This window comes from Arvicanthis niloticus, chromosome 28, assembly GCF_011762505.2.
Source record: "Arvicanthis niloticus isolate mArvNil1 chromosome 28, mArvNil1.pat.X, whole genome shotgun sequence".
Lineage (NCBI taxonomy): Eukaryota > Metazoa > Chordata > Mammalia > Rodentia > Muridae > Arvicanthis > Arvicanthis niloticus.
In genome coordinates, this window is record NC_133436.1 from 4,003,494 (window position 1) to 4,025,299 (window position 21,806).

The following is a 21,806-nucleotide window of genomic DNA, read 5'->3' on the forward strand; positions in this document are numbered from 1 at the left end:
GGGGAAGAAAAGGTTGGAAAGGAGCTATCACTGAGGGTTCACAGGGTCAAACTACGTAACAGATGGCTCTGCGTGAGAGCTGGCTGCAGGAATACCAGAGAGAACGCCGCTGTTCTTCTTGTACATGGGGCCTAGTCACAGGGCACAGAATTTCACTGAACAGTATCAGGCAATTTCCAGAAGGGCACTGGGTCAGCTGAGCTGGCCACACAATAGATGTGTTTCTTAGCTCTCTTTGGCAGCCGTGCTTGCTTCTGGGAGTGCTGCTGGCCTCCAGATAAACTATCTGAAGAATTTCTGTGAGAAACAGTTCACACAGAGAAATACTAAAATGTTCACGCAAGCTTACGAAGCACTGGAAAGTCCGAGGGTGAGGCAGAGTATGGGTCTTAAGTAAACCCCCAGCCATGCACAATCTAGACCTGTGACTATGTCACAGAGGCAGCTGCTACATAACACCAACTGGTGACCCTGTTGTATCCCCAAGCACCCACTTCCACTACCATCATATCAAGGACTCCAGGAAGTTTCCTCTTCCCACTTCCTCCCTCAATCCTCCCCTTCATGGGCAGGCTGAATGAGGAGACCTCATCAGTAGAGCTCCTAGGTTAGTCCTACTTTTAAACACTCCTGTTTGAGAAATCAAAGGTCAGTTTGGCAAAAAGACCACAGATTCCTGAGATTGTTTGGCTGGTGGTATTTGTTTTTTGTTTTGTTTTGTTCTGTTTTTTTTTTTTTTTTTTTTTTTTTTTTTTTTTTTTTTTGCTTTGTTTCAAGGCTGATGAATACTTTCACAGCCTGAGAAACCTGGGGTAGATGGCCCGTGAAGATGCGCATTCTCTAGAGAATATGCTTCTGAGAAATGTTCCCTGTCATGAAACAGCACTGGATGCATGATACCTCACTCAGTCTGCATGCTGAGTACCTTTCTCAGGGCCTGGAAAATCACACTGGGTGGAAACTGCTCCTGTTGGGTCTTGCCTTGCTGGCCAGCTCTACTTCTTCCTAGATACTCTCTGAAGAGCTGGGCCAGAGACACATGCCAAGTGGAGCCAGCATGGTCCATGTGATGGTGGCACAGGCTTAGATTTTGTATCTTAAGTCTTTTTTGGTGTGTGTGTGTGTGTGTGTGTGTGTGTGTGTGTGTACGTGCGCGCGCGTGCGCGCGCGCATGCATGCCACAACACAGGTATGGAGGTCAGAGAACAACCTCAGGCCTCAGGCCTCTCGTTCAACCTTGTCTAAAACAGTCCCTTCTCACTGTTCACCTCAGCACAGGCCAGGCTAGCTGGCCCAATGAATCCTGGGGATTCTCCTGTCTCTGCCTCCCATCTCATCTAGGAGCACCCTAATACAGATGTGTGCTACACACACCTGGTTTTATGTGGGTTGTGGAGATTTGAAGTCAGGCCCACATGTCCTGCAGCAAGTGTTCTACCCACTGAGCCATTTCCCCAAGCCCTGTGTCTCCAGGACAAGTGGTGAAGGCTAGCCTCAGGGTTGTGTAGAGAGAATGTAGGGTGTGTGCATTTGTGTACATCACACCCTGACTTCAGAAGAAAGAGCTTTATAGAAAACCCTAGAAATCAGCATTTTGGATTCTCAGGTCCAATATTTAATCTATCAACAGGCACAGAGCTGAAAATGACTATGTAGAGCTTGGCATATTGGATTCTAGGTGTCAGTGTATACTATACACTGGTTTGGGTGGTTGGAGAAAAGCCTGAGCCCTCTCCTTTATCCTATAATTCTATTCACTTCTCAGATCGTTTTCCCACAGCTGTATCTTTTTTTTTCTTTCCTTCCTCCAACCCCCTCCCCTTCCTTTGATAAATGCTATGCCTGTTTGTCCAATCCTATCTTCTTGGATAGTGGGTTCTGGGACTGTTATTCTTGGCATATGTTATATTTAGTTGCTAAAGATGAATAGTTCCATGCTGGACATAATTGAAATATTTGTGATTTTTGAAGAATTGTTTGGGTCCTCTGAGATAGGATCTTGCTACATAGGCCAGTCTTGCCTGGGACACTCAGCTCCCCTGCCTCAGTTTCCCGAGAGCTTTGGTTGAGACTGTATGCCACCACACAGCTTGAAAAATAATTTTTAAATGGTGACCTCGTATCAAAATAAACTGAAGTCCATCACATCAGACCTTAGACACTGCAGCGGGACGCAGCCTGCTCAGCACCCACGATCCTGATGGAGCTGCTACCCAGCTGGGTCACAGAACATCAGCGCTCCTCAGCTTACCTTCACGGCGTATTCAGCATCCGTGGCTTTGTGTACACACCGCTTGCACACTGAGTAGGAGCCCACCCCGATGTCCTCCTTGATCTCGTAGCCATCAGTGAAGTGGATATTGTTCCCATGTAACTGCTGCAGAGAGGCCAAGACAGGGATGGTTACCAGACTTTCACACAGGTGCATGTGGCAACAGACATGGGTTCAGGGCACCGTGGGAATTTGCGAGCTTGGGGAAACTGAGAGTCCCTTGTCCAAGGTCACAGAGCAACGCATAGATTGTTCTTACGTGTCCACTGAACACTCATTTTCTACCAAAGATCTATAGGAGTGAGACTTTGGGAGTGACCAGGCAGAAGCCCTTGGATGTGGCTGTATCACAGTTTCCATGATATCCACATAAAGCACCAACCTCAAAAGTTAAGTCGAAAGCCAGTTCTGGGCTGTGTGTACAGTCTCCACCCGCCCACCCCAGAGGACAGAAGCCTCATGAACCATAACCACAGAGAGATAAAGGCCAGGGAAATCCAATGCCATCTAATTACGATAAAGGAGACATCTAGTGCTCAGGTGAGCTTGCTCCTAATCCTTCTGGGTTCTCTGAATTCTAGTTATAGCCATGTAATGACACAGTGAATGACATGGCACCCACAGTTCACAGAGAAGATAAGATCCCCAAATCTGTCCCAAGGGACCACTGGCACAGATATCCACAGTGATCCTCTCCTTAAGACTTTTTTAGGCAGGCCGTGGTGGCGCACGCCTTTAATCCCAGCATTTGGGAGACAGAGGCAGGCGGATTTCTGAGTTCAAGGCCAGCCTGGTCTACAGAGTGAGTTCCAGGACAGCCAGGGCTACACAGAGAAACCCTGTCTCAAAAAACCAAAACAAACAAACAAACAAACAAACAAAACCAAAAAACAAAAAAAAAAGACTTTTTTATTTCATTTTAGAAATAAATGTGTTCAGACCACCAGGAAAATCACCATAGTAACAGTAACATCTGGGGTGGGGGGGAAACATCTGCCATTAGCCCACTGTTGGCTCTCAACACTGAGCTGATAAAAGTCCACAGGATCTCCAAGGCCGGCATCAAGGCTACGAACTGAGCTCCTGGGCGATCAGACTTACCTGCACAATTGGGTGAATGGTGGCCTTGGGCACGTCTTGCTGTGAGGGCTCCTGGACCAGGCTGGAGGCCACAAAGCTGAATCCTCTGAACAGGTGGTGGGCGTTTGCACTTGGGGGGACACCAGGAGAGTCTGCGGATGAGCAAGGCATGGTTGACACTTCGTAAGATCCAAGTGAACCAGGCAAAACAACGGCTTGTGCATGTGAACACACCTGGAGTGTGTGTGCTGGAGAATATACGTGTGCAGAGAGGGAAAGAAACACATGGACTATTCCAGGTGCTGCCAAGAGTCTGACTCGCGGAACACACACCACACAGAAGTTCTCAGTCGTGGAGCACATGTTGTAAGGTTACTGACTTCAAAAGTTACTAAATATTCCTCAACACACTTCATCAACCCCCAACTCCAGAGCAAGGAGAAAAGCCACCAGGTGGGGTTACCAGAAAGCACCACCTTTCTGGGTTAGGCAGGTGCTGTGTACCTAAAGGCAATCAGAGAAAACTCAAGAGCTTCCCCAGTGTCACATTCACCTGTAGCCCCTAACTCTGCCCAAGGCCCAGCCCACAGCCAGCACAAACCCCTTCCACAGATACACAGCTCTATGGCAAGGCTATACCACTCTGACCCTCAAGGATACGTGGGCAAAGTCGTGGCTGCCCACAAACCAGCAGTGGAATGCGAGGGGTGATTTTTTTTTCTGCACTGTGATTTTCTAAGCTCACGAGGCCTGCTCGAGAGCTTGACTGTTAGTTAGAACATGGTTCTCCCCCAGGTTCACCACCAGGTAATCAGGAATATCCATGGCTGCCCAGCAGGGAGTAATACCTGCATTGGATATGACAGACAAGAATGGGCAAAGGAAGCCACCCCCGCGGGCACCGTGTCTGGAGACTCCCAGGCTTTAATTTAGGTGTGTGTGTGTGTGTGTGTGTGTGTGTGTGAGAGAGAGAGAGAGAGAGAGAGAGAGAGAGAGAGAGAGAGAGAGAGAAAGAGAGAGAAGACACACAGACAGAGACAGACAGACAGACAGACAGACAGACAGACAGACAGACAGAAACAGTGAGCGCAGGCATGTATGTGGAGGTCAGAGAACTTTCAGCTCCTCTGCTCTCTCTTTGTGTCTCTCTTGCTTTGGACACACTGCATACTCCAAGCTGTCTGGTGGCTGTGGCTTGGGTATGAAATGTCTCTCATAGGTTCATGTGTTTGAACACCTGGTCCTCAGCTGCTCTGTTTGGGAAGGAGACGGAACTTTAAAAGGAGTCCTGCCGGAGGAAGTCCTGCTGGGGGCAGGCTGTGAGGTTTTGCAGCTTCTCTGCTTCCAGACTGCTGACACAATACATTGGGCTAGCCTTAGCTGATAGAACAAGTTGGGCTATCCTCATGTTCTTGTCATCACGCCTTCCATGTCATTATAGACTGTGACCTTCTTAAACTGTGAGCAAAACCAAAGCTCTCTCTTAGGTTGCATTTACAAGGGCGTTTTCGCATATCAACAAGGGGGGTGAATAATACAACACTAGTCCAGGACCTCTGGGTACTTCTCCTATCTCTGATGCTCAAAGGAATGCTGGGATTACAGATGCCAGCACCACATCCAGCTTTCTGTGGGCTTCTAGAGACCAAACTCAAGTTAGCAGCCTTGTGCTGCAAGGATTTTTACCCTCTGAGCCATCCCACAGGCCCCTGTGTTGGGCTTTTTATGTGAGTACTGAGGATCTGAATTCGGGTTTGCGCTTGAGCCATCCCCGTCCCTTAGGTGATTGCTCTAGGAAGATGGACAACCATATCTGAGACAGAAGTGAGATCCTAACAGTGTGAAAGCAAAAACAGAAAAACAAAGACACCGATCAAATATGGTGGTGTCCTCCTATCAGAGTGTCTGTCAGGCTTGGAAGGCCAAGGCGGGAATATCACAATCTCAAGGCCAGCCTGGGCTACAAACAAGACCTGACTCAAGAAAATAGAAGAAATAACAACAACAAAACCCACAAATACAAGATTAAAAAGAAAAAGAGACAGACAGACAGACAGACAGACAGAGACAAGAAAGGGAGACAGAAAGGATGTTATGAAATGATAAAGAGAACATACTCCCTGAAATCGAAGATTTTATATTAGATGCATATGAAATTTGTAATATATAAGAAATTCCGTAATATAGCAGGATTTGTAAATACATAGTATATAAATGAAACAATAGTACATAAATACTACATATGTATTTTTTACAAGTATATGTGACAATTGAAAAACACATAGTACATTAAAAATCTTAAGACATTTGCATATTCCAGAGGCATTTACCCTGAGACAGAAGCTTCTGCCTTTCTACTCACGCCCTTCTTCCCCTTCCAATCCTTCTCTTTGACATAAAGACAACAGTTGGGAGGGGGATGGGAAGGAGAGGTACTTTCAGAGGAAATGGAGTTATTGTTCCTTCATGTTCTGCTTCCAGTACAGGGTTATGAGGGCAGCTGCTTCACAGTGCAAGGGCAAGGCCACTGAGCTGGGATGGTCTCTGATACCAGTCAGGGCCGGGTTGTGGTTAGGTGGAGATGCCCCACATGTGCTTTACTGGGGCACGGATGCCAGCATATCATATGGGACAGGAAGCTTCCTGGATACATGTTCATCTTAAGACTCCTGGATAGAAGCGAGACTGGCTGCCTTGCAAAGAGGGGCTGTCTCCCACGCACACAGATACTAATGTGACCCTGAATTAATGTGACCCTGAATTATTAATGTGACCAGGGCTAGCTGCTTGGAAATAAACCCCAAATGTGCTAAAGTGGGGAAGCTTAGTTACAAAGAGAACACGACAGCGTTGTTTTTAGAACGTGAGGTTATGCACAACGAGACACCCAGTGGCAGAGACGCCCGGTGGCAGCTGGCAGTGAAATGTAGACAGGCTCCTTCCCTCAACATGGGCCCTATAGATGGATGGGCTCCTGCTCTGTCAGGCTCTTCATTTTTGTCTTTCTTTTCCTAGCATGAAAGTCTGGCTTTGAGGTCTGTTTTCTTGCCTTCTCTTAACACTAAGAGACTGAACCAGAGGGGGAAAAAAAACAGTTTAACAATAGGTATGTCACTCTCAGGGATTTAGGCTTAAGGTTAAGAACTTAGGCAATTCTAAGAATTCACTGAGCCTGGCAGTGGTGAGGGTACAGACCACGGTCTGTTTATAGCACACTGGGTGTGTATGCCTGTGCATGTGTGTAGGGAACAGGTCACACTAATTTTTAGAAGTAAGAAAACGCAGATCAAGTCAGCAATGTTTTCCAGTCAATAAAGATGCTCTCTGCTTAGAGCAAAGAAGTCAGCCGAATCACAAGAACAGCTAGTCCGCTGAAGTACAAAGAGGTAAGAAGCCGGAGGAGCTGATATTTCATTTTTGAGGCTGGATGGAGAGCAAATAGCAGGTAGCAGAAACAGAATTTAGAAAGCTTTACGCTCTGTGAAGAGATGGCTGAATGCCCGAATAGTACATACAGAAGATCAAAATTACAAGCTAAAATTTAAAAAGTAAACTTTTACAAGCAGAAAACAACCTTTGGGAGCATTCTGCCCCATGGGAAACATTTTCAAGCCTTAGATGGGCAGGCCCGCTGAGCAGCTGACATGTGATCCAGAAGCACACGCTGGCTGGCTTTACTTTAATGGAGACTTCAGAACGCCTACTGCAAGAAAGACCCTCTGTGTGTCTCAGAACACCATGACTACGGCTCTTCAACTTAGGGGTTACTCAGCGCTCCTGCTGGGAAAAGCTGACCCTGATGGCAACACCAGAGTACTTCTCTGCCCCTCTAGCAATTTCCATTCCTCCCTAAATGCAAACTGCTTGGGAAGATATCTTAACTTAGCATCTGAACAATCACAATACTGAGGAATACTGTAAGCCAGGTCCAGACAGAGAGTTGAATGCACTATGTCTGGTGGGTTTTCCTTGGGCTGATCTTGAGGTAAAACATCATTCTCTATATACAGAAGGTGTATGAGGCTTATTTACGGTCACATCAGCCAATCAGGCTGGGGATTAAACTCCCCATCGAATACAGAGAGGATAGGCACCGGCTCATCTGGAGCTGCCTTGCTCTCAGCAGTGCAGCTTAGTGACTGTTGAGCATTTTTAACACGTGGCTTCCTTCACACGATGGACTCAGGACTAATGTTGTCCTTCTCGATGGGACTGCTGTGCTGCCATCTCCGTGGTCTTGGCGGAGTCTTCTCCGGCTCATAGGCCATCTTCTCATCCAGAGAAAACTGCTTTGGTGTTTGTTCATCTGCAGCTCCAATGCAGGGGGATTCATGAGCCGCTCAGGGGCCTTCAGGGGTCTGACTTGCTGACCTCAGCAGCTGAACAGGAAGGAGTCCCCCCTGTTCCCTGGCTCATGCTGTCATGGACTGACCACATCGTGGCACTGGAAACATGTAGCATGACAATATCCATGGACACTCCTGCCTCAGCCTTGCTGCTGACTACAGTTTTGGTCTTCCCTGGGGTTGAGTGGGATCCAGAGGTCAGAAAGCGCCACCTGTGTGCTGACTGCATGGGGCTGCCTGCCCTGAATCAATGCATTGTTCTTTATGCCATGTTGCTCAAAGAGAACCTACCCCAGGTCCAAAAGAAGTCCCCAGAGCACTGTCTATCATAACACAGGGAGGGCATGTCCATTTCTCTGCCCAGAAGGGTGTGGATAAAGTCATTACTCCAGAGCCTGTACCCAAGAGAACAGGGTGGGTTCTCTACTCCATACCTCTCAACTTGAGACTCATGGTTGGTAATCTTCCTGCTTCACACTTAATTTCTGACAACCATATGCCATTTCCTATCTGGAAGTAGTGAGGAATCCCCAAGAATCCCTGCTCAGCCATCAGCAGCTCCCACAATGGCTGACTGAACTTGCTCCTGAGTCTGCAAGGGGCTTAGCCACGTCATTGGAGTGGCTCACACCACCCTACCTGCAATTGGCTGTGTTTGCAGACAGAGTCTGCACGGGAGAAGTCAAGGTTAAAGGAGGTCATGGAGTGGGCCTTCTTCCCACAGGACTCATGTCCTTACAGGAAGAGGAAGGAACACCAACACGCTCCAGCTTTTCCTATGCACAGAATAAAGGCCATGAGAGGACACGGTGTGGCCAACTATAAGACAGAGAGGCCTTACCAGGAACAGCTCTGCCCGCAATGTGACCTCAAACCCAGCCTCCTGCATCGTGACACGACAAATACCTCTTGCTAAGCCACCCTCTGGTATTATTCTGTCATGACGGTCAAAGACAATTAGAGCATGTAAGAAAACGGTAAACCAGAATGCTGATGTTTAAAGGGAACAGTTATGAGGGGAATACACAGACTCCAGAGATCTCACCACCATGAAGTAAGTTTCTGTACTAGGATCTATCAAACAGGTCCCAGCTTTCACCAAAATAATACACTTAGCTCATAAGCCCAGAGACTAAAGATGGTCATCTTCTTCCATACATTAGAGATGTGAACCACCTGTTTCCTTTCTGTGTCTTGCTTATGTGTCCCTGGGAGGGCTGTCACTGCCTTGAATCTCAAAAGAGAGGGGTCCACAGAACCTCGATTGCTTCTGAAGTGGACGTCACACAAGGGATAGTAAGAACTGGTTCCGCCCCTGCTACCTTACTGCTAAGCAGAAAAATCAGGAACACCGGATGGGACTGAGGGTTATTCCCTAAGGCAGCATCCTTCTCCAAGTCTACTGGAGTTAGGTGGGGTCAGCCATGCTGGGAAGGACCGGCACACACCTGTGGGGGTCCTTGCAGTAAACTCAGGGTCAAAGTGGAAGGTGTCCTCAGGCCTGCCCACGGCTGGTTTGAATGGTGGCTTGATCTCCTTTCGGTACAGCTTCTGCAGGGAGAATGAGACAGATGTTGAGACCAGAGGCCACAGCAGCTCTCACACTTCCAAGATGTACGATAAGGTGCAATGCAGATTCTGTTACTATATCCCACTGTGTCATAAGAAACCGTATATATAATGTGAAAATTACTATTAAATGTGAATTACAAAAGACACAGTTGGAGGTCTAAAGGTTTGAGGTCTGTTGAACATCCTCCAGTTTAGGGCAATGGTTTTCTAATTTGTTTTTGGCCACAGGATTTTTATCTCCAAGAAAACATTACGGGTTAGCCGTGAACGCCAAACAAAGTAGCTGTGGGATTGCCACCTTGGAACCCACTTCAACTCTCTGGGGACTGTGGAAACTGAGGCACAGAACACCGCTTGCTCACGTAGCCCTTCCCAGTTCCTGGGCCATTGGCAAGACACAGAAGTCCAGGATGGGTCCCTCCCAGACCTGCTTCTGGAACCTGCTTTCAAAACCCAAAGTGTGTTTCCAATCCTCTTTGGAGACCATACTGGATGAGGTAGTTCAAGAGCAGTGCATACACATTTGGGATCTGGGAAGGTAGCTGTGGTAGACATTATGGATGGTGAAGAAACAAGGGATTGAAGGGCAGAAACTGGCAAGAAGGGGGTGTGAAGGGGGAGGCAGAAAGCACTGGGAGAACTGAGTGCAAGGGTCACCTTGGAGACAGAAAGTGATGTCATAGCCCCATGGGAACACAAGACAACTGCCACCTCAGTGCTAGCTAGGAGCAGACACCTTGAGGAGCATCTGGCTGTACCCACCCATTTAGAGCAGGGTCATCTGACCCTGCTAGTCATGGGTATCAGGACTCCCAAAAGTGTTGGCCATAAATATCAAACCCCAGCTCCTTTCTTGTTTGGATACTTTTGTTTGCTGATTTTTAAAAAGTTGTGTGTGTGTGTGTGTGTGTGTGTGTGTGTGTGTGTGTGTGTGTGTTTATGCAGGGTTCTTGGTATGTAGTGTAAGTTGCCCTGGAATTTGCCAAGTAGCCTAGGATAGACTTGAACTTCTGGTTTCCTATCTTAGCCTTTGATATCATGCCCTACCACCTTGGTAGTTATGGTGAATGTTTTGGGGTCCAGATTTGCACCTGGGGAGTCATTGACAGTACAGATTCAATGCCTGCAGGCAAAATATGCTCTATTCAACTCCACGACAAGGGAAAGCCAATCCTGTCACCTCACCAGGCAGGTAAACTGAGACTAGGAGCTATGCAGCAAGTTTAAGGCCAAGGGTGAGTGGGTGGGGCTGAGAAGGAAGGAGCTAGACTCCAGAATTCTCTCAAAACACCATATGCTCAAAACACAATGGGACTGGGGGGAACATACTGGATCGAGGCTAATACAATGCTGGCAGACAGCGCCTGCCCTGGGGGTGGGGTGACGCAGAAAGGACAGTGTGGTCCCTGATCCAGGGTAATCACAGTGTGCATAACCGGTACTCAGATACCTGTGGGGAGCTATGGAGAAGCCAAAATTCATCCTAACCGTGGATTAGAGTTACTTTGTCATCCCATTATGGTGAATGCCTCTCATCAGGACCAGAGAAATAGAAGGCCCATGTTTTATGTGATGCCAGCTCAGTTGGGATACACATCTCTAGTGTAGGTAACTCTGGGAGGAAATCCATAGCAGGACCTCAGACGAGGACCTAGGCCTTGCCAGGCGCTGGCAGTCTACTACTTCCCTGTTTAGAAATGTCCAACTAAACTTCAGATAGGCTACTGGGTACATTAACCTGCAGGAGGAGGGACCACCTCTCCTGAGAGGGGTACTGGGAAGTGAAGTGGGAGAAGGTGGGGAGAGGTAGAAGAGGAGAGAGGGGGAAAAGGAGAGATGGACAGGCAGCCTGTACAAGAGCCAGGTCTATTACTTTTATAAGGGGGACTGATTTACACAAGGGATTTCCATTAGAAACAAAATGACGAACAACAGAACTGCTGAAGTCTGAGAAGCACCTTTGGCTAGGAAAGGAGGAGCTAAGCAGTCCATAGGGACCTCGATGTAGAGAAGGCTGAGCTCTTCCCATTCCTCAGCTGAACCTCCACCCGAGGGCAATCCTCCTCAGCAGGACTGCTGGTAACTAACACCTTGCGATGTGGTTGCCCAAACTGTACCTCTTTCAGGGCAGTTCACACCAGAAAGCATCACCTCAAGTGGCCATGATACCCACATGACCTGGCTTGGCTTCTCTTCCCCCCCGCCCCCATTCTGTCCTTTTTGTTCTGACCATCAGCACTGTGACTGCTGCACAGTCAGGTCTGTGAAGAAGCAGCATGACAGACAATATACATGCCTTGGCACCCTTTCCTCTCTATAGGAAGCACTGATGTGGGCAAAGCTGGCTGTGGGTCTGTTAACCTATGGTAGATGGACAGACTGGGCACTCAACCAGCATTTTATAGGGAGACTGATGCTTCGGGAGCTCCCACTGCGTGAGGAAGCTTAGCTTTACTTCTGCACATTCTGACTCCAGGGACACTTTCTTGGTCCCAATCCTTCCATCTGCTTTGGTCAGCAGGGCAGGGGTTCATGCCCTTATGTTATCTAGACAGAAACAGGAGTGACTGGAGTGCAGCGCATACGCAGCCAGAATGCTGAGAGACCCCTGGGTCAAGAGCATCTCTGACGAATAGAAGACACAGATGGTCCAGATGCTTTGCCATGAGGCTCTGCCCAGGGACACATTGTGCTTCACCATATATTATGTTATGTTCACTTCTCTGCCCTTCATATGCCCCAGAGCCCAGAACTGGAGCCACCAGTGGCCACTACTGAACGATCAGGGACCGAGATGATCACATATCACATCTGTGTGCTGTGAATGCCAGGTTGTATAAGGCATTCTGGCAAATGTGTCACCTCATGTTCTTTTTGAAGCCTGATCCAGCTACAGAGAGAGAGAGAGAGAGAGAGAGAGAGAGAGAGAGAGAGAGAGAGAGAGAGGCAGCAGGAGGCACATTACAGAGTGGATAGAACATTCGTCATGGGACAGACCGTCTTCCTGAGGCACGGCCATGCATGTGTGTCACTGCTATGGCAGGGTTGTTCATGATGTGTATCAGTGCTGGCAACATGCCCTCTGCCCCAAGGTTGTCACAACTTTCTTCAGTGTTGGTGGCAGCAAGCTCTGGGAAGCCTCCACCCCACACCATGTAGGGCTCTCTGGAGCAGTTGCTCTGTGCTACAGTGAGTTCCTAGAGACGTCTCATGATCTTAGGGGTGGCTCTGTGTCTGCTCTTGCTGCATACACATTCTGCAAGGTGCCATATGCGCTCGTACTATACATAGCATAGCCTTGTTTCCCTGTGTCCACACATGGGTGGCTCTGAGGTTTTGCAAAGGGTGATTGTGCTTTTGTTTTTGAGTATAAATTACTGTACATAGGTTGCTGTGAAGCAGAGTAGAAGGAAGGTGGGGACTAGAGGGACAGCCAGGACTCTGCGGACGGGCTTTGAGGAAGAACACTACCTCTACAAGCCTGCCCAACCCAACTGATGTTGCAAAACTATCTGGATCTACAAAGTCCCAAGACGGAGGTATGTATTGTGGCCACAGTCCTCACGAGGACTTCAGAGGGGTGAACTCTCCTGGTGCATTCACCGCAGGAGGAAGTGTTGGAAATCCCCCTGCAGCAGTGGGAGCAGAGCACAAGACGAAAACCCTGCTGAGGTCCACAGTTAGGAAACACTCTGGTGCAGTAAATCACTACCCTCCACCTGCTCCAGCCGGTGCACAGGACAGCCAAGCCAAGAACCAACAGCATACTGCCACACATAGAACTGCCTAGGGTCTCAGTTTCTCTCCAAACTCCTCAGCTCACAGAGAAACAATGTGCTGGACCACAAATGGAAAGAGCATGAGTCGCTCATATTAACAGTTAACAGCAATGGCTGCCATGCCTGCAGACACATCTGCAAATCCTTATGCCGAGGGTCTGGGCTTCGGCTTTGGACAGTGGTCTGGAGACAATCGGTCTTTCAGGTACCTCCCCCCTGCCACACTGGGACGAATCTGGTGCAGTACTGTTCTCTGCCCGTCTGAATGCCATTTTAACCCTGGGTCTGCTTGCTGGAAGCCGGCTGGCTGGATACCAAGGTGGGCCGCCTTGCTTACCCCATGAGGTCACCTTGTGTGTTTATTTTGGGTTTGTGCTAATCCTGAGCTCTTAGCATTGCCTCAGCCACTGGGGAAAAGTAAACACAGCTTCCATTTGCCGGCTCCACCGTGCTCTGCACGAGCTTCCTGGTCTATAATTAACTTGTAATTTTTCACTTAGCTAGCCAAGCCGCACGGATGCTCGAAGGGCAGACCTGGAGCTGGCACTAGTGTGCTGGGAGCAAGGGCAAGCAGAGAGGCCGGGTAAATCATAGGGAGATGCCGCCCTCCACTTGCCCCAGCTAACACTGGTGACCCACACTCTGGTGAATGGCATGCTGTGTGCCCTCAGGTCATCAGATCCCCAGGAGACAGCTGGTGGATGACAGGTGTTTACCTTTAAAATGTAGAAATATATGCTGGTAGGTTTGGGGTCACAGAAGGCAGCGGAAATCAAAATAAATAAACGATTGTTTGATCAGCTGCATCCTGAGGCCGCACCTGGATAACCTGTCTATGGGCAGGAATCTGATGCCTGCAAATGTCTTCTCCTTTGTCATCCTTAAATGTCCATGCTGCCCAGGGGCACAGGAGGAGACCCTCTGGTGAAAAGAGTCCTTGAGAACATGGGACTTCTGTGGTTTTCAGTGAGGTGATCTGCTCACATCACGAAGGTGCACAGGACACACATGTCTACGAACTTCCTAAAGCATGATGTGCATGCGTGCGTGCGTGCGTGCGTGTGTGTGTGTGTGTGTGTGTAGTGGGATCAGATTAGTCATGGCCCTGCCATGGACACACAGGGGTGGCACCAGGACAACTTGTGTGAGAAAGAACAGCTGAGACAGAAGGCCAGGTCCAATCAGATTAGCAAGACATTAGCTACCAAGGCCTTCAGGGCCTGAGCACAGTTCTTTTGAAAACTGTTCACACCTGTGTTCTATGCTAGGCACCTCCTTCCTTCCCCCCTTCCCCCTCATCTCCTGGTTACTTCCTACTCATCTTCTCCCTGTTTCTTTTTGCTCTGCACTGCAGACTCACACACATCGGCTACGTCTGAACAGTCACCTCAGACGTCTCTCCATCCCTCCAGTCTCTGGTGGGTACTGTCTGTCAAGGACAGGATGAGAATATACATACATGGTCCTGGTGACCCAGAAAGGCCTCTATTAAAGCCAAACAAACTATAACCAAATGCCGAAACAAACAAGCAACCCTTCCCCGTGGTACTTTAGCTTGAATTACTTCCAAATGATACAGAAATACCAGTCCCTAGTACAGGAACCCAATGTCTATGTTTGCGCCAAAGGAACGTGGTTCCCCAGTAACAGAGAGACAAGACAAGCTCAGAGCCTGGTGTGGTCTGTGGAAGGTGTATATGGCGGCAGAAAGGATCCCACAGACCTGGGTTTCTATAGTACATACTAGCCCAGCCTTGGCCCAGTGCGGTGATTAGCTTTAACTGTCAATCTGACACAATCTAGAATCACCTAGGACGAGAAGTCTCAAGGAGAAATTGTTTACACTGGTTGCCCCATGGACATGCCAGTGGATGACGATGACCGTTCTAATCTAATTTAACTGATATGGGAAGACTCAGGCCATTGTATGAGGCACCATGTCCTAGAAAGGAAATCCTGACCTGCACTAAGAGCTGAGGAACTGAGCTGTGTACAGAAGTAAGCAAGGGTGTGCCTGCGTTCTCTCTCCAGGCTTTTGACTGTAGCTATAATGTAACCAACTGCCTCAAGCTCCTGCTGCCTTGACTTTCGCCACAACAGAAACAGAAGAACACTGGGTTCCAGACCCATATGCAGCTTAAATCCCAGGAACCTCATTTTATAGACCCTGTGACCACTGCCTGCTCTAGGATGTCCTTGGATGGCCACTCATCAAAGTTCCTTCTCGGCCAGGTCCTCTGAGGGGATGCACCCTGGGGGCCACTACCTGTGGGCATGGCTGGGGAGTTCCTTTCCTTCCCAGGTACAGCCACCAGGACCCTGTCCTCAAGCTAACTCCACCCCAGCCCACCCACCTCCGACTGGGCAACTCCCTTTTCACTCCCCAGCAGGGTCTTTGGAAGGAGGGCAGTACATATCAGAAAGAAAGGGGATTAATACTCCTTCACAGGTACCACCCTGGCCCTGAGAGAGACTTCTGGGACTGATCCCTGACCTCTAAACTACCTCTCAGTCACTCAGAGGCTCTTCCTCCCTGCCTTCCTCCCCTCTCTCTCTCACCCTGGCCCCTCCCCACACCATCTCACTCTCTCAAAGGGAGCTTTCTGGTGGCTCCATGGCCTGGGTCAAGTCTTCTATGTCAGCTGTCGTGACTTCCTTTGGCTCACATTCGAGGTGAGGGACAGAAAGGACCACTCGTCACAAGCCAGTGAGTGGTATCATGTGGCAGACTCAAAGCTAATGGGGCATGGGAGCAGAAGGGTCAAGCCAGGGTCAGGAGCACAGGGCAGGTTTCCTATGGTGACACTGAAGAGAAGACAGGGGTCAGGGAGAGATGAAATGAGGGGCTTGGGGAAGACAGGTCCAGGTAGATGGCTGGATGGAAGAGATTGGGTTGGACCTGATTCTCCTTCCCACTTCCCTCCGTCCTCTTTCCAGCCTCCTTTTATGCAACAGAACCCTCTGGGCCAGAGCACTAGGTCACTGGTTCACAGCTTCTCTCTCTTAGTGAGATCACTGGATCCTCATGGTACGGCTCTACCTCATCAAGGCTCTCCCCAACTGGGGAAGCCTCAGGTGCATGCTTGAATCAACAAATACGGAATGACTCATTGCAGAGAAACCAAGGTGTGTCGCCTGCCAGGCAGAGGAGATGCCCCTTACCCCCAGGCTTGGTTTTTAAGCCCCATATGCTGTCCTGATCACTCCTCAGGGCAACACGAGGCCTATCTGTGGGCCAGCTCCACAGCGGGATAACTCCTCAGCTCACACTGCCTGAATGGGAGCTATAGAACCTGTTGGCAGACAGAGGGGCAGGTTTGGCTTTGCTTCTTTCTCCAAGGTCTTCTTTGGCTTTGGGGGAGGACAGTCTAATTTTGTTTTGTTTTAATTCTGCCTTTAGTAAGCCTTGCTCTCTTTGGTTTTGCTGTTGTGCTGTTTTAAGATTTATTTGTTTGTTTTATGTATATGAATACACTGTAGCTGTCCTCAGACACACTAGAACAGGGCATCAGTTCCCATTACAGATGGTTGTAGGCCAACATGTGGTTGCTGGGAATTGAACTCAGCACCTCTGGAAGAGCAGTCAGTGTGCTTAACTGCCGAGCCATCTCTCCAGCCCCAACAGTCTAGGTTTTTACACTTTCTGAACACCTGCCAGAAAACACAGGCACCCTGACAATTCACCCGCACCCCTTTGACCTTACCTGGGAGCAGAAGCCTCATTCAAACAAGTTCTGTAATCAGAACTGCAGAGCCGGGGTTCAGAGACTCCCAGACTTGTTCGTTTTGAATGGGGCTCAGATAAGAAGGGGCTGGAGCTTCTGTGTGGCCTGTTTGTACCTGTGCTTTCTGAGGTGAGACAATCGAGGACATAAGAAGGGAGGGCGGGCAGCAGAGGGTAAACTTTACACACAATGTACATTCTGCTTTTGATTCTTCCTTAGTATTTTGCAATGCTGGGGACTTCACGCATGCTGGGCAAGAGCTCTGCCACTGGGCTACACCCAGCCTGATGCTTAAACGTTCTGTTAAAAAGCCCTCTGGGATAAACTTAAAATATTTCCATGTGTGAGGGTGTGGTGCCACACAGCAGAGAGATCAGGAGACATGCCTCAGGAAAGGGGAGAGCCCAGGAGGCTGTCAGAGGCAAGTCACCCCTGCAAGCCTGTCTATCATCGGTGTGCCTTCTGCCTCAGCAGCACCTCGCCATCAGCAAGATGATGGATGCTGTGGATCCAATGGGCAGGGTGCTAGCTAGGATTCTGGAAGACAGATGCCCACCAGTTTGCATCTCTCTGGGGAGACAGTCGTATTGAGCATGCTCACTCACAGATGGACAGTCTGCGTTTGTCTCAGACTCTTAGTGTAGACAGAGGCCATGTGCACCAAGCAGCTGCAGTACCCTCCCCCACCCCTGCCCTATGTATAGAGTGGAGACCTCCACATGTGACTTACATTCCAGTCTATGGTGACGAAGAACGGGTGACGTTTAATTTCCTCCACTCCATCAACACCAGCACCTGTCACAACACAGCAGAGAATAAATGTCATCGTAGGTCTGAGGCCACGTGTCACCTCTGACTGCTGCTAATGCAGCTGTGGGATAGACAAGAGCGTGCCACAGGGAAAGCTCTGGCTTGGTCTCTCTTTGAGAAGAAACTTGAACTTGCCCATGGCCTTAGAACCCGGGAAGCCCCCATTTGACTCCAGGCCTATGATGCAGACACAGTCTGAAACAGAAGTAGTAAAGGAAAGGTAGGTATCAGGTCCAGATTTCCTGCTCCAGGGATAGGATGCCAGCATGGCCAAGAGAGGAGGAGCAGGTGGCTGTCATGGTCACAGACCACGTTTACAACACCCAGAACACAGCATCAGGCCAGGTTCCCAGGACATGACAAGACACATCAGGGCCAGAAAGGCATTGTCGAACACCTGGCCAGGCTGCTGTAGCAGTTACCAGTGGAAGGAAGAATTTCAAGAAAATAGAAGGAGATTGGATAGAACCTGGGACATGGAGCCTGGCCTGAGGCCCCGTCTAACACACCTAACCCTTGCATAACGATCACTGTCACTTGGAGACAGTTTGTGGTTCTCTGATTTGTCCACCCACTGTGCCTACCTAACCTCTCCCCTTACTTTGTTTATATTAAAATCTTAAGTTGTGTACTGCATGTGTAAGGCCCCCACGAATGGAGGACCTCACCCAAGCCTCGGGAATTTGCGGCCACCCATTAACTGTAAGACACCAAACTTGATGTAATCAGCCAGAGGCATATTTTAATCAGTATATTGAGGTCAAGACCTGTAGCCCACGAAGGGGCAATGGGGTCTGACCCCGGGGCTTTGGAGACAGAGAGAATTTAAAGCCCAAAACCACAACTCAGGGGGGAAACCACAACCCAGGGGGAGTAAGGGAGGGCTATTGGAGAGCACCTGTGGAAAGTCCCAGCCCATTATTCAGTTTGTGACAGGGCACAAGGAACAGGCTATTTTTTAAGAGCCTATACGTAATCAGCCAAGTTCCTGGGATCCAGGATGTATGGGCACGCTGAGAACTCCCAACTCAAACTCTCCTGGTATTCAGGGTGCACACACAATTCAAACTCTCCTGGTATCCAGGGTGCACGGGCCTCCCAACTCAAACTCTCCTGGTATCCATAGCACTCGGTCACACTGACCTAAACTCCCAGCTCTGAACTTTTATTTTACTTATTTTGTTAATTTTTTTTTTAACTCTTTCACATGAGAGCATGGGTTGGCAAGAGACGGTTGTGTGTGTGTCTGTGAGATCGTTCTGCATGTACCTCAGCGCCAGAGCCAGCCTGGAGTGAATGGAGTTCCAGGGGAAACCAGGAGTGTGCTAAGCACCTGCATCTAATGTGAACCCGAGAGGGGTGGGGAGGAGTGAGAGAACTCGCTGTCCACTCCTTTAAACTTGAAACTGCTTCCAATAAGGTCTATTAATTAAAAGCAACATCTAGGAGATAAGGCAGGCAAGAAGCCCAGGCTCTGAGGCTGGGAGTTAGGGACACAGCTAGTCTCAGCCAGCTGAGACCTGAATCACAGGAGTCTTGTCAGTTCCTGTCCCCAGGGTGGGAAATGAATGCCCCCTCCCCCAATGCTGCACCTCAACCTCCTCCCGACTCTAAGGCCTAACTGTTCTGATCAAAATCAGATGGTCCTCTTGAGCCCACACCCAGTTCCTGGAGCCCTGGGAGTGTGATGGGGAAGTTCCTTCTTTGTCAGACAAGTCTACTCAGGCACCATGAAGGTCAGCACAAGGCTATCTTGAGATGCTATGGTGACCTGTCCTAGCTGGAGTCTCAGGGGGTAGAGCCATATGTACAGCATGGTGCATGCTCTGATCTTCCTGGTTCTCTGCTTAGCCCACAGCAGTGACATGAACTATCTCTCACCTCTCAGGTAGCTTGGCCAAGCCTTTGCTTAGAAAGATCTGATCGGGCCAATCACACCAGCTTTTATTCACACACCAGTCTCAGTCTGTATTGTTTAGTCACTGTCAGCATTTGATAGGAAAACACACAAGAAAGAAAACCAGGGGAAGAACTCAGGTGTCCCGTGTCTATCCAGTGATATGTCAAGTGCTACTTTGGGGACATGCACAGCACACATCCCTCCTGTGTCCCCTACCCAGTGGCCACTTCCACATGAGCAACTCAGGCTGTCGTAGGCCATGATTCTGCTTCAGGTCACATTTGCCAAACTGTAGAAGGGAGACTTTCCAAACTCCACTGTGATGCCCTTTCTGAGGACTCCTTTATGCCCAGATCTGATCCAGATCTTTCAGCTCAGGCCCCCAGGCAGAGGACCCTTTGGGTCAATGTGTCTATCTCCTTTGCTGTACCCCAAATCACAGAACCAGGGTATGAGTTCCTGGCACCTCGTGTTCTTTCCTTGTGGGGCATTCTGATGCTGCTGAAAACTGCCAGAGCCGTTGGCTTGACTCCAAAGCCACCCTCCTGGAACACTGTCCCCGCACTCCTTTTGATGAGGCCTAGAACTCCAGACTGAAGAATCAAGTGCCCCAGATTCACAGCTCCTCTGCGTCCTGGTGATGAATGTCACCCATTTTCCAAGTGTCAGCACGCACATTCTTCAGTGAGCATGCCTTGCCTCTGCTCAAAGAACCTCTGTATATGCATGGCTTGCAGTGCAGCCTGCAAGAATACGGGAGACACCACAGAGAAGCTGGTGCTGGGTGTTTATGGATCCACTCTGTTACTCTTCCCTAAAATCTGACACTAAGTTTCAATTTTGTGGTCTCAGCAAAAAAGGCTGATGTTTTGATTGTCCTGCAGAAATTCTAGGCATTGATGGAAGGAATCTTCAGCCAGGTCCTTAAAGTTCTGGTGACCTTTAGAGAACAAACTTGGTCATTATTCTTCATGCTAGTCTCATCCTCTCCTGGAGTATTTTAAAACAGAGAGTAGTGGATTTGGCTCGGCCTTTATCTTGACTGACCACACTTGACAAACAGCAGGGATCGGTGTTCCGGGAGCGGAGGCTGGGAATGTGTTTGTGCTGACTCGGGAGCCAGAGGTGCTACGTTACAGGATCTTGACCAAACATTACTCAAGCCTCCCCCGTTCCAGAAGGATGTCTGCAAATCATCTCCTGTCACAGGCACTGACAGGACCCTGGAGTCAGACAGAGACAGGCAGAATGGAGGACCACGTATCTGTCTTCAGGCTCCATTCTTCTGCAGCTAGTTTCATAGGCAGAGACAGAGGACTGCGGGACCCATCACCCCTCGTCACACACGTTCTAATCATGGTGGGTACTTTTCACATGCTTCTCTAGAGCCGTATTTCTATACTTGATAAAGGCATGAGGCTGATCAAGAACCATGCTATCCTGGAAAAGGAATCCTTCTATCTGACACATCTAGTCAGGTCTTTGCACTTGAAACACCTTCCTCTGACGTACCCGTTTCATCGGGATATCCAAATACAGCAAACTATTCACAAGAGGTTCTGATGTGCTAAAAAGATTTTCACTGGCTTTAATTTTACTTTTGAAAATAGGTAATTCATAGATCTTCCATGTTCATACTCATTGTCCTTTCAGAATTGCATGGAATCCACCCTCTAGGTAACATTCAGAATTCACTCTGCTGGTGGCTTGTCTCCCTCACCTGTCCTGACTGGCAAACCATCTGTATCCCAGCTGTAACCACCTAGAGAACTGACAGAAATATGAGCTCTCCTTCGTATTTCTTAGTCACTAATATGCTGTTAGCACATCGTTTCTTTAGTTTTTAAGTGTTTTCTGTCCATTTAAATCTCACCCATGTTGTGTTAACAACCTTTGCCTGATAATTGTGTCATGCTGAACTGCTGGGCTGTGTGTGTGTGTGTGTGTGTGTGTGTGTGTGCATGCATCCTATCATTAGATAGTCCTAGGTCTACTTGAGTTTTTGCGGAATTCCTAGGGATGGTTTTTGGGCTAAATCCAAATAAAAGCTTAGATTGTTTGTGTGGTTTGAGGAAGCCATAACACCTGAGGACACAGTCAGAGGCTGGTAGCACTTCCTGTAGAAACTGGGATGAGGCCATGGAGAGGAACAATGTCTGCCATCTGTCCAGATCGCCTTTGAACAGGAAACAGAATGGAGACACAGAACCCTTGGGTGCATTTGAGCAGGGCTCAGTGGTAGACCACGTTCACCTCATCGGTGTGAGGAACGGCACTGCTTGCCGAGCTCCTGTGTTCATGGCACATCTAGCACCTTGCCGA

At 48.9% G+C, this 21,806-nt stretch overlaps 1 protein-coding gene across 7 annotated transcripts in view; it reads right to left on the reverse strand.

Moving 5' to 3' along the window:
- The window catches only part of Rps6ka2 (ribosomal protein S6 kinase A2), a 281,111-nt gene that overhangs the window by 18,235 nt on the left and 241,070 nt on the right, over positions 1-21,806 (reverse strand). For all 7 annotated transcript variants that reach the window (XM_076926602.1, XM_076926604.1, XM_076926605.1 and 4 more), the window contains 4 exons: positions 17,505-17,569; positions 9,147-9,249; positions 3,374-3,504; positions 2,252-2,377 (listed from right to left, as the gene is read on the reverse strand). In XM_076926602.1, coding sequence (XP_076782717.1) covers positions 2,252-2,377; positions 3,374-3,504; positions 9,147-9,249; positions 17,505-17,569 — 425 coding nt within the window. The remainder of the gene's footprint in view (positions 1-2,251; positions 2,378-3,373; positions 3,505-9,146; positions 9,250-17,504; positions 17,570-21,806) is intronic.